At 48.1% G+C, this 13,341-nt stretch overlaps 1 protein-coding gene across 1 annotated transcript; it reads left to right on the top strand.

The window, feature by feature from the left end:
- The first annotated feature begins 9,524 nt into the window (after nt 1-9,524).
- LOC141731839 (olfactory receptor 14A16-like) lies at nt 9,525-10,457 on the top strand. Its single transcript, XM_074558897.1, has one exon. The coding sequence runs from the start codon at nt 9,525-9,527 to the stop codon at nt 10,455-10,457; it is 933 nt and encodes a 310-aa protein (XP_074414998.1).
- Nucleotides 10,458-13,341: the final 2,884 nt, after the last annotated feature.

Genomic DNA, 13,341 nt, shown 5'->3' with positions numbered 1-13,341 from the left:
TTAATCCTTTGGGATGTTGTGATTAATATTCTTAGAAAGAAAACCTTGTTGAACAAGTGTGAAAACACAGAGAGAGGGAAAATAGCATAAAAAGTCTTTTAGAGCAGGACATGTAATAAGGACTGCAGAACTGAGTAATTCCTCCAAGGGCAGAATTAGCAAGATATACCACCAAGAACACCTGCCAAAATACTTCCTTAAATCGAGGGAAATGTGACCTGCAGCCATACGAAGTACAGCCAAAGCACATGAAAACCTTTGGAAAAGAGGGAATTTTGCCAGTGACATCAGTCTGTCTGGATAACTGAGGGATGCCCATCAATATTGCACTACACTCTTCAATATATGCAATGTCTTTTCTCCCAGTTTCTGTGACATTAATAAGCTGCAGTTGTTTACCATTAACTTAAGCTCTTAGGGGAATTACCAAGCACCAGGTATGTTTTTCTGTAGCTGAGCAGGACTTGAATTTCCCAAATCTTCTACAAATCAGAAGGGAATCACACAGTTACATAGTGCTAATGTTAATGAAGGGTTTCATGAAAGCAGGTGAATGAGAGCATTGCATTGTAAAACTTCCACATGCAAGAAAACAGGAGTCCACTTAGAATAAAACATACAAGGCTAGCATAACATCAGAACAGGATAAAATGAAATTGCTAGACAGGAACTGATGCATCAGAAATTAGATGTATCATTTCTGATACATCTGCATGCATTTGCAAGCTAAAACAGAAAAGGAAGGGCAGAGATAATAAGGAACGAAGATTTTAAAATTGCACTGTGCAGAAGAGACACACGAACCACCAGTGTGAACACAGCTGGGAGATTCAGCTTGGAGATGGATTGGAGTGGAATCCATTCACTGAAGGTCTCTGGCGCACATGAGTGCAAGGACTGAGGAACAAAGGAAAAAAGCTGAATTTCTGAAAGCTATTTAGATTCCTGGAAGCATTGTCTAGAGAGCTAAAAATCTAAAGCCTCAAAGAATCTGAACCTAAAACATCCCCAAGTGGATTGATAAGGTATGATGTGCACATTTCTGCTGTTTTCAGAGTCAATGAAATTGACAATGAGTGTCTGGAAATTACGAATGCCCACCCAGATTTTATCTCCATTACTTTAAGAACACCTTAATAAGGCGCTTCCAGAACTGAACATTGACATTCTCACCCTGCTCTATTTACTTTACATTTGAATACAGGCTGGTAGAAGGAGAAATCAGGCTTTAATTTCTCCCCAAATTACCTGTTGCACTTTCAGATTAGGAGCAAATGTAAAATTCAGCTAATCACTCTCTCTATCCATGAATATTCCACTAGTGAACTGACATACAGAACATCCTTGTTCTTTTTTGTACCTTCCTAAATGGTACCCAATGAACAGGACACTTGCATAAATCTCACAGAAAATCACCAAAATTGCTGAAATTAACACTCAATTCCATGATAATAGCTTCTGAGTAAAGGCTTGACAGGATCACTGAACAAACTGAAACTTGGAAGAGAAACACGCATATCAGCACTGATAAAGGGAAAAGAAAAAGAAATGCTGTAAAAATTCCAACTGGAAGTTAAGGAGAAACATAGTAAGCAGAGAAAGAACAAGGCCCTGTCAGATGACCTGTGCAAGGTAACTTTGTGTCCCAGCACTGTTAGAGGGCATTCCCTGTCATTGGTGCAAGCAGCTGGAGACATAAATGCTGATTGATTTGGGGGCCACAGTCTTGATAAGTGCAGAGGTGGTTCAATAACGTGACATGAGGGAGTTCCCTCAGAGCAACTGGGATGCCAGAAAGAGGTGAACAGCTCACCACAGCCTGGCCCGCTCGGCTGCTTTTCCTTCTGACCCTCCTGGGGAGGCTCTGACATTTCCTCTTCCCTGATGGAAGTGCAGCTGCTGCCATGGGAAACGTGCCCACACTCACTCAGTGTTCCCTGTGCTTGCCAGGTGTCCCATCTGCTGTCCCTGTCCAGGAGGGAGGAGGAGCCCGAGGGAGAGCCTGGGAACATCGGCGGCTGCAATCCCTCCTGATCTAGCGCTGTTTATGGATGTGTAGTTAGGTTTGGATAGGTACAAGTATAGGGATATTTACATACACTGACTGCTATTTGCATAGGGATATAATGTGTGTATATTGTTATATTGATGCGTGTATATTCATCTGTTTACATACTTGTACAGCTCTGTAGCTGTGCATTTCTATTGCTGGGGATGTATGGATTGTTTTATTGGTCCATTGATATTTGTGTATTCATAGACAGGTTTGTTATGTTTGTATTATATTGTCATGTTATATGTCATGAAATATGTGATGCATGTTTACATCTCTATATTGTTATGCCTATTTATGTATTTACTTCTATTTATTATGTATGGAGTTGTATAGTTCTAAAATTCTATTTATTTAGTTCTGGATCTGAGATTCTTTAGAGAGGGATATTGATGTTTCTGTATTTGTATATGGGCTGCGCGGTTGCAGTAATATGTAACAAATTTAATTGTTAAACTTCAGGAACTTCAATATTTGTGTACAGTGAGTTGTTGCAGAGTGCTGCAATAAAGTAATTTTTTTTCACTGAAGTTGATTTCTGTATATATTTACATAGCACAATACTCAGAATAAATTAGATTTTAAGCATAAATTGATATTTCTGTGTTTTATTTTAAATTGCAACACAGCTGTTGCAATTTAAAATAAATTTCATTTTTAAACATAAGTTAATGTTTGTGTATTTGTACATTAGTAGTGCGGGTGTAACTACCTGCAATAATTGTAATGTTTCAGCTGAAGTAAGTGTAGATTTGTGCTACCCAAGGCCATGAGCAGATGTAAATGCTGGAGGATTTTGGCCATGCAAATCTCCGGCCATGCCCAGCACATGCCCCACCTGCACTCAGGCTGGGCAGGGGAAGCGCAGATTTGGGCTGGCAGCAGAGCCCCATGTTGGCTCAGAACTCGCTGCAGAGGCAGCTGAGAAAACTCCGGGGTTTCACTGAGCACAGGATCCAAGCAGGAGCCACCCGGGGAGGACAAATCCCTCATCCCACAGGCAGCTCTTTAGGAAAGTGCTCCAAGTGTCCCCCTGAAGCTCATCCCAGAGAGCAGAAGCCAGCAGGGATCCTGAGCCAGCTCTGCTGCCTTTGGCAGCACTTTGGCAAATGAGCTGCAGCAAGGGGGAGGCAGCAGCGACTGTGACTGCTGCAGGCTGGGGATGAAGGAAGGGCCATGGACACATGTGCTGAGATGCCCCAAAATCCAGTGGGAGGCTGGAGAGCTGGGAATCAACTTGGCATTTCAGTGCCAAGCTCTCACCGGCACTGAAATGATGGAATCCCTTTGTGTGAAGTGACCTGGAAGAACTGACAGGGAGCTGCTGCTAGGATCAGCAGTAGCAGAAAGCAAAAATGTACAAACACTAGGAGATCATCTAATATCCCCCACAAGCAATGGCTTCAAAAATGATCTCATATATTCATTATTATATTATATTATATTATATTATATTATATTATATTATATTATATTAATCAAAATATATAATATATAATATATAATATATAATATATAATATATAATATATAATATATAATATGCATGAAATTTAATGCACATGTATTTTTGGACAGTTTTATTTTTTGATACATATTTTCATTTAAGATCTATATTTGAAATAGTCTTTCAGCTCAAGGGAGTGAAGATTTACAACAGTGCAAAACCATCTGCCCACACAGCAGTCAGCCCCTGGGTGTGTGCATGCACACCCACCCACTGTACTTGCTCTTCTCAGCACCTCGGGGCTGCTGTTTGCCCAGAATTGGGATGAATTTAACTCGACAGAACCACGAGTGGGGTGTTCAGCTTGTCATGAACACTCATGTGGCAACGAACAACACAGAGCCCTCAAATCACATTATTACAGGTCATTTCATTCCTGCTGGGCACTGAGGAACTCTTAAAAGACACAGAAAAGGGGTGGAAAACATTGGCATAATGCTACTGCTGGTGTCCGCCTGGAGGAAAATCTTTTGGGTTTCTTAAAGTGGTAGCTTTCAGTCCTGGGTTGACTATATGATGCTTTTATCCCCAGTCGTCTCATTCTGTTTATGTTGAATAATAAGTTCTGTACCTTTAAGAATGTTCCAGAGAGTGAAGGGGGGGAGAGAAGAAGCGCGCAGTTTGTTTTCAGACACTGCACTCACTCCACATTCCTCTCCTGAACTGTGTTTTCCACAGACAGACAGCGGGACAGAGCTCTTCTTTTGCTTTTTAGTTTGTGTTAGTTCTAGCTGAGTCTTAGAAGTTCCTTGGACTGTTTTTTTTTTCCTTTTCTGTGGACCTCTTGAAACTGCTCTGGACTGAACACCCAGGAGAGCACCGGCAGCTGCAGCTGTGGCCCACGGGCTGGGCCTGGCCTGCGACAATTCCAGCACCAGAGGGACTGATCAGAGACTGAGTGAGCTGAGCTTCAACCCGGGGTTTTCTCAGTTTGTCATCTCTTTTAGAGTGGCAAGGGGTCTCATTGTTTGATATTGTTTTGGTTTTATTGTTTAATAAACAGGTTTTTTTCCACCTTTCTCCAAGGAGGTATTTTTTCCTCCTGGACCAGTTGGGGGTAGGGGCCAACTGGATCTGCTTCTCCCACCAGAGCTCCTTTGGGGGATTCTTCCCCAAATTTGCTCTAAACCTGGACATGGTATATGTTAACGGGCAACAAAAAAGGATGATGCAAGAGACGCATGGGAACAATTTAGACAATTTAGAAGCTAAAAATGCAACTGAATCAGGGACAAAAGGACTAATAATAGTATTAACCCCCATGAGAGAAATGCATAATGTCCCCCTATTCAGTGGGACAGAAGAGGAAAAACTCCTTAAAATAGGAGCCAAGAGAGATAATGAAGGGAAGTGGAGATTAGCAGATGGGAGGCAAATGTTGAATAAACCCCTTGCCAAGAAAATGCTAGAAGGCATACATGGAACAACACATTGGGGCGCACAAGTGCTAAGTGATCAATTCCTAAGGGAATGGGGCTGCATGGGAATTTTCAGGATACCTAAGCAAGTAACTGAACAATGTATGATATGTCAATAACTGAATAAGAAAATCATGAGGAAAACACCCAGGGGAGGGTGAGAACTAGCCTTATGGCCCTTCCAAAACATCCAAGTAGACTTTACTGAGCTTCCCCAGGTACAATGGTGGAAGTTTTTGCCAGTGATAGTAGATCACGTGACTCATTGGGTAGAGGTGGTATCCACTGTGAAAGCCAGTGCCAGTGTTGTGAGTAAAACACTTCTGGAATCAATCATTCCCCGGTATGTGACAGCAAACAGGATTGATTCAGACTGGGGAACTCATGTTATATCGAGGATATTGCGGAAAGTTGTTCAGGCCTTGGAAATAAATTAGGAAGTACACACTCCATGGCATCCACAGAGTTCTGGTTGGTAGAGAAAATTAATCAAACTCTTAAAAGAGCTCTAGCTAAGCTAATGATTGAAACCCAAATGTCATGGATAAAATGTCTCCCTTTGGCCTTATTAAGAATTGGAACCCAACCTCAGTCAGATCTGGGGGTGTCACCCTATGAAATGATGTTTGGGTTACCCTTCCTGACCTCACCCCAGAAGGCTGCCACCTATGAGGGAGGGGAAGCCAATGCCAAGAAATAAGTTTTGTCTATAGCACAAACCTTAGAAGGGCTAACACATAAAGCGGCAATTCCTCAAACTACCACCCTGGATTTCAGAATCCATAATATTAATCCCAGGGATTGGGTGATGATTAAGTCATGGAGAGAGCAGCCTCTAACTCCTCAGTGGAAAGGTCCCTTTCAGGTACTGCTCACCACCAAATTGGCCGTGCAAACTGCAGAGCGGGGATGGACTCATGCCAACAGAGTCAGAGGCCCAGGAGAAGAACCCAAAGAGTGGACTGTAACATCCAGGCTGGGTGAAACAAGATTGACTCTCAAGCAGAGATTGAAAGTCAACCAGTAAAACACCAACACACCAAAAAGTGGAGTCAAGCTTCCACCAACCAGCTCAAGAACTGTCTTCCTTTTTTCATGGGTGAGAATTACCAGCATCTGTTGAGGAGAAGTACACAAGGGACTGTAAAAGTAATGGGAGAGCTTCTTTAAGAAAATAAGACAAAGGAAGGAAGGCAAGACTGGGTTGGCCCCTTTGTTTGCTACCAAGAAGGCTCCATAGCCCTCCTGTGGGTAACAACCCTGTAGGCATGGTAAGGTTGGGACAAAAGGCCATACCTCTGTCATTCCTCAGAGGTCTTATGTTCCCTTTTGTCTTTTACTTCAACAAGGACTGGAGGGCAGGACCGAGTTGGCCTCTGTGCTCACCCCTATGATACACTGAATATGGGTAGCAGCACTGACTATGGGTAGCAGCCACATAGGCACGGTAGATGGGAGTCAAAGCCATACTGGACCTCTGTGATGACCTTTTGTCCATTCCAAATAAATGTGTCTAAGCAAAACCTGAGATTTTTTCTGCTGTTCCCACTGTCCTTGCCCACATCAACAGATGCTGGTATGACTCATTCAAGAGAGAGGGAAAATTTTTTTTACCTAAATTTTCAAGCAAGTGACTTCTAGAAAAAGAAAAGGGGGTTTGTTTTAGATCAGTTGACTTTCCCAATTAAGGGGTGAATATTAAATATATGTTAGGAGAAGTTTTGTAGATGTATAGTTATCCCTCCCCTCCCCCCTGCATTGTTATCACAGGATGGCCTCACTAGCTGGGGCATTTGGGAGGGTCGGCTTGTTACTATAACAGCACCAGACCTGCAATCAAGGTGTAAGAAAGTGATCTCCACCACTGGACAGAGAAGAAGGAGTCGATTGACAAGACTTTGGGATGGGGCAGAGGTATAAAGGACAGAGCATCAATTTTGTGGATGAGCACACAGTGACTGAATTCTTTGCCCGTGGTGCTGTATTCTTTCCTTTATTCAGTCTTCCGCTGTATTTTCACAAGGTTTTAATAAAGCATTTCAATTTTTGAAATTAAAAGTCGTTTCTCACATGGGGTTGGGGAATGTGGAGCAAGGTTGTCAACAATGGATCAGCTCTCAAGGTAAACAACTTCTCTGATCTGGCCAGACATCCTTAGGAGCGGCCCTATATCAATATCAATCACGGAATGCTGCAATCAGCTCTTCTCCAAAGAGAACAGTAATAAAATACACTCTTTAAAAGAGGATTACATGTTTCTTAGAAGGATTTTGAAATATTTCTCCCTAACTGTAAAAGGAAATCTTCCTAATGAACTCCATTGGAGCAGAGGGAAACCAAGGCAGGGCCATGGTTTGTCAGGACTTGCCTGATCCTAATGAGCTTTGTGGTGCATTTAGAGTTGAGCTCTGGAAGTTCAGGGCCTGAGAGGAGATTGCAGAAACCTTTCCAAGAGCCAAAGTCAGAGGAAAATGCAGAAGTGTCTCAAAGCATGAATGGCTCCCACTGAGGTCCATTCCAAACACAGGCTCTTCATGGACTCTTTGGAGGCGAGAATTGGAGGCCAGGATGGCACAAAAACCTCTCAGAGATTCAGAGTGTAGGAAGAAAAATTCGAAGTACCTTAAAAACCTTGAGTATCTTAAAGCATTAATGAACCCCACTGAGTATCAGTACAAAGCTCTCAAAGAACTCGTTAAAGCAGATAATTGGGGCCATGATTGCACAAACCTCTCACAGAGTCTGTATCAAAAGGGAAACAACAAGTACCCTAAAGAACTGAAGTACCTTGAAGTATTAATGAGTCCCACTAAATGCTGCTACTGACAAAGAATCTCAAGGGACTAATTAAAGGAGATAATTGGAGGATGTGATTGCACAAACCTCTCAGAGACTCCAAGACAAAAGCCAAACCCAAAGTCCTTTGAAAAACCATAGGAGTGTTAAGGAGCCCCCAGGGCCATTGGTGAGCAAGACTCCCCAGGGACTCCTTCCAGCAGATCCTTGAGGCCACTGGGATGTGGGCTAGGGGGGGATGCTGAGGGCAGGACAAGGGGCTGACAGTGCCCAGCCTGGCTGGGGCTGTGCCAGGAGGCCCCAGGGCCTCAGGACAAGGTGTCTCCTCACAGCCCTTGGTGGCACAGACCCTGCTGTGCCCCAGGGCACCAGGACTTGGCTTCTCTTTGTCCCCACCTGTCATCACTGCCTCCAGTTCTCTGCTCTGCCTGGTGCCTGGGGACACTTTCTCAGTTGTGTCCCTCTCTGGGACCCATTAAAAGTCCAAGAAAGTTTGTGATTCTGCCTTGGAGTTCTGGAGAGGTTTCTTCATCTCCCTCTCAGGGGCTGATGTTCAGGGTCTGAGCACAAAGCCTCAGAGGCTCATTAACGTCCCTGTGCTGGGTCTGTGCTGCTGAGCTGGGCTGGGCTCCTGGCACAGAGGCAGCTCCTGGTAACCAAGAAGAGCTTCAAAAGCACATTTCTCTTGATGAGCAGCTCTTCTGCCAGCCCAGCAGGGCTGGGGCATTGCCTGCAGCCACCCCGGGCACAGCAGAGAGGCACAGAGAGCTTCAATCAGTCAGGGCTGGGAAGGTGCTGAGAAGTGCCTGGGGCAGAATCACTGCCAGCCCTTGGCACAGGAACCTCTGGCTGCAGGACAATGCAGCTGCAGGTCCTGCAGTGATCTCCTACAGCTGGAACATCCCAATGCCTACAGACCCTGTGAGTACATTCTCTGATTGTCTCTTGTGCAGAGCAGCCAGGGGTGCCCAGGGCTGTCCTGCAGAGCAGGGTCCTGCAGCCCAGGGCGCTGTGCTGGGGCAGGGACTCTGCTGCCTGCCAGGGACAGCTCTCAGCCAGCCCTGGCAGCTGCTCCCAGCACTGGGGGACAAGATGTGGGTGGGAGGAGACAGCTGGTAAGGCTTGGAAGTTTTCTCCTTGTGTGATGAGGATGCTGCATTGTTCAGGATTGCTCCCACCATGGCATTGAACTGCATAACATTTCCAAGTAGATTATACCGGGAGCACAGCAAGGCAGGGGCTGCATAAATGGAAAATCCTGCTTTTTTAATCTACTGCTCTGGGTTGCCTGGATAGGAAATTGCACATAGATATTTATATCTCTGTTCAGGTTAAAAAAAAAAAAAAACAAACTTTTTTTTTTCTCCAATCATGTATCCAGGCAGTTAGAGAATTTAGCACAGGGCAACTTAAAGGCAGCATCACTGTTACTTTTTCAGCTTCCTCAGGGTTGCTATGTTGTTATCAGAGCCTGCAGAGCCAAAGCTGCTCCTGGGCAGTGCCTGAGCTGGGAGGGGTCTGCAGGGCAGAGCTGAGCCCCCAGGGCTGGGCTGGGCTCTGGCAGCACTGGCAGCGCCCAACCCTGGGCACAGGGAAGGTGCTGCTGGCAGGGACAGATCCAGGCATCAGAGCCCTGGGCAGACAGTGGGGGAAAAGTGACCCCAGGCTGTGCTGGAATATTTAAAGTCCTCTCCAAACCCAACTATTCCGTGATTACTTTTCTTACAGATCCCCATGCCAAGACAGCTCAAATGTCCAACAGCAGCTCCGTCAGGCACTTCCTCCTGCTGGCATTGGCAGACACGCGGCAGCTGCAGCTCCTGCACTTCTGCCTCTTGCTGGGCATCTCCCTGGCTGCCCTCCTGGCCAACGGCCTCATCATCAGCGCCGTAGCCTGCGGCCACCACCTGCACACGCCCATGTTCTTCTTCCTGCTCAACCTGGCCCTCACTGACCTGGGCATGATCTGCACCACTGTCCCCAAAGCCATGCACAATTCCCTCTGGAACACCAGGACCATCTCCAACACTGGATGTGCCACACAGCTCTTTTTCTTTATGTTCTTCATCTCAGCAGAGTTTTATCTGCTGACCATCATGTGCTATGACCGCTACGTGTCCATCTGCAAACCCCTGCACTACGGGACCCTCCTGGGCAGCAGAGCTTGTGCCCACATGGCAGCAGCTGCCTGGGCCAGTGCCTTTCTCTATTCACTGCTGCACACAGCCAATACATTTTCCCTGCCCCTTTGCCATGGCAATGCCCTGGGCCAATTCTTCTGTGAAATCCCGCAGATCCTCAAGCTCTCCTGCTCCAAATTCTACCTCAGGGAAGTTGGGCTCATTGTGTTTTCCATTTCTTTACTGTTTGGTTGTTTTGTGTTCATTGTTGTTACCTATGTTCAGATCTTCAGGGCCGTGCTGAGGATCCCCTCTGAGCAGGGACGGCACAAAGCCTTTTCCACCTGCCTCCCTCACCTGGCTGTGCTCTCTCTGTTTCTCAGCACTGGGTTTTTTGCCTACCTGAAGCCCCCCTCCATGACCTCCCCATCCCTGGATCTGGCCCTATCAGTTCTGTACTCGGTGGTGCCTCCAGCCCTGAACCCCCTCATCTACAGCCTGAGGAACCAGGAGCTCAAGGCTGCTGTGAGGAGACTGCTAACTGGATGGTTTTGGAAATATTAAAGAGCTGGCCTATTTCTGCCAATCATTTGTAATAAAAGTAATTTTATATACTTCTTGTTCATTTGGTTGTGGGTTTTTTCTTTTGTTTACTTTTTTAACCTTGTGTACAAAGAAAGGTCACTTTTTATGCCATTTCCCATTTTGTTTCTCTCTACCATCCCTATGGTCAGAGACTGTGTCAATGAGGGGCTACGCCCTTGCTGCCTTTCAATGAACTAAAGGACCTCTGAGCCAAGTTTTCTGCAGAGATGCCCTTTTGTGTCCTTCTCTGGAGCTGCAGCAGCAATGTCTGTGTGCAGAGCTGGGGGCAGATCAGTGCTGGCCCAGCAGCTGTGCCCAGCAGCAGCAGCACTTGGTGTTGCCAGTGCTGCTGCCGTGGCCCTGCCCCGCTGCCCTGGTGGCCCTGGTGTTGCTGCAGGGCCTGAGTGCTCTCGGGGCCGGACACAGCCCGGGGGGTGGCAGTGCCGGGGCTGCAGCAGGGACAGGCCATGGGCACTGCTGGGGCAGCGCTGACGCCTCAGCCCAGGCCCTGGAGGCTCCAGGCTCCTTGCCCAGGCTCTCTCAAGAACACACCCAGGCCAATGCTCAGCCCAGAAAAGCCCCGTGAGTAGCCCCAGCCTGGCCGTGGGCAGGCTGGGGGCAAACAGCATGGCTGGGGCTCTACAAGGGCCCTGGGACAGGCGGGAAGGAGCAACAGAGCAGGGGCAGATCAATCCCCAGTGCACTGCACAGCGCAGGGCAGCGTCCCAGAGTGTCATCATGGAGCTGCCAACAACATCCCCCCTCTGCAGCCCTGGCCTGTCCCCCAGCTCACACAGGTGCCCCATCCTTGCAGGCACAGACACGGCAGCACTGGCTCAAGAGCCCCTGTTTGCATTGCACAGAGCAGGGGAGCACCCCCATGCCGTTGGTGTGGGGACATGAACCTGAAGGAGCACAAATGCCATCAGACCCTGGGGCCAGCAAGGGCTGGGGGACAGCAGAGAAGCTGCTCAGCTTTGTCGTGGGCTCTGCAGTCGGCCAGAAAGTTTTTTCCCATCAGCTGGGAGTTTCCTGTGCCACTGCAGACGCTGTTGCTCAGAGCCAGGGCTGCCTGGCAGCCACCCCCAAACTGCCCTCAGCATTTCCTTTGTGCCACCTTTGCTTTCTTTACTCTTCCTGATACAAATTTCTTCCTATTGCCCACCTCTGTTCCCTCCCTTGCAAACATCCCATCCTTGTTTGCCCTTTCCTCTCTGGCCCCACTCCCCATTGCAGTTCCTGATTTGGCCCCATGGGAACATCCCTTGGGCAGCAGGACCATCCTACAAGTGCTGCAGGAATTGTCTGCAGGCTCCTGCAGTGCCTGGTGCTGCTCCCTTGCCAGAGGCATCCCAGGCCAGGGGGGCACATCTGGGCTGCTGTGTCTGGCTCTGGGGCTCCCTGTTCTGGGCAGTGAGGAGGAGCTGCAGAGGCTCTGCAGGACTGACAGGATGGGCTTTGGGGCTGGCAGGAGAAGCTGAGGGACCTGGGCTGCTGGAGCTTCTGTAGAGGAGGCCCAGGGCTCATTGTGCAACTGCTCCATGGGTGGTTTCAGAGAATCCCAGAAGCAAGAAAGTTGGAAAAGACCTTGGAGATCATCAAGTCCAACCTGTGCCCTGACACTCCCTTGTCTCCCCTCAACCTCCTCTTCTCCAGGATAAAAAACCCCAGCTCCCTCAGCCACTCCTCACAAGACTTGTGTTCCAGACCCCTTACCAGCCTTGTTGCCCTTCTCTGGACACACTCCAGCCCCTCCATGTCCTTCCTAAATTGGGAGCCCAGAACTGGACACAGCACTCAAGGTGCTGCCCAACCAGTGCTGAGCACAGGGGAAGAATCACTGCCCTGCTCCTGCTGGCCACACCATTCCTGATCCAGGCCAGGAGCCTTTGGCCTGCTTGGCCACCTGGGCACACTGCTGCCTCATGTCCAGCCTGCTGTCCATTAGTGCCCCCAGGTCCCTTTCTGCCTGGCTGCTCACCAGCCACTCTGTCCCCAGCCTGTAGAGCTGCAGGGCTTGTTGTGGCCAAAGTGCAGGACCCAGCACTTGGACTTGTTAAACCTCACCTTGTTGGATCTGGGCCCTGGATCCAGCCTGTCCAGGACCCTCTGCAGAGCCCTCCTACCCTCCAGCAGATAAACTCTCCCAGACAACTTGGTGTCACTACAGTTCCATGAGGTCCCAGAGTGTCACAATGGTCTCCATGATTCCATGAGGCCTCCCAGTTTCACAATGTCCCTTTGGTTCCATGGGACCCCTCAGTGTCACAAAGTCCCTTGGATCCTTGGGCCCAACAGTGTCACAATGGCACCGCGGTCCCCCAAGACCCTGCAGTGTCACAATGGATCCTTGGTTCCATGAGGTCTGGCAGCGCAGCAATGTTCTCCTTGGTTCTACAGGGTCACAATGGCCTCTTGGTCCCAAGGACCATCATGGTGTCCAATATGTTTCTTTCATTCCAGGAATCCCTGAGGAGCAGCACTGGCCCCTTGGTTCCATGGCAGTGTCACAATGGCCCCATCATGACACCAGGTCCAGCTCCGTCACAATGCTCTGCGTGGTTCCACAAGGCCCTGCAGGGCCACAGTGGCCTCTTGGCTCCATGAAGCCTCAGATTGCCACAATAAATTCCTTGGTCCTTCAATGTCACAATGGAGCCCTGGTGACACAAGATCCTGCAGTATCACCAGGGACCCTGCGTTCCGTGGGGCATCACAGTGTCACAATTGTTCCCTCAGTTCCCAGAGTCCTTGCAAGCTGCAATGCCCACTTGATTCCATTGTCCCCATGCTCTCCCAATGGTCTCCTTGGTTCCACAGTGGCACAATGGCCCCTTGGTTCCACAAGGCCCTGCAGTGTCCC

This window comes from Zonotrichia albicollis, chromosome 26 (assembly GCF_047830755.1).
Source record: "Zonotrichia albicollis isolate bZonAlb1 chromosome 26, bZonAlb1.hap1, whole genome shotgun sequence".
Taxonomy (NCBI): Eukaryota; Metazoa; Chordata; class Aves; order Passeriformes; family Passerellidae; genus Zonotrichia; species Zonotrichia albicollis.
Note: the sequence above shows the minus strand (reverse complement) of the source record. Positions and strands in the feature narration are given on the sequence as shown.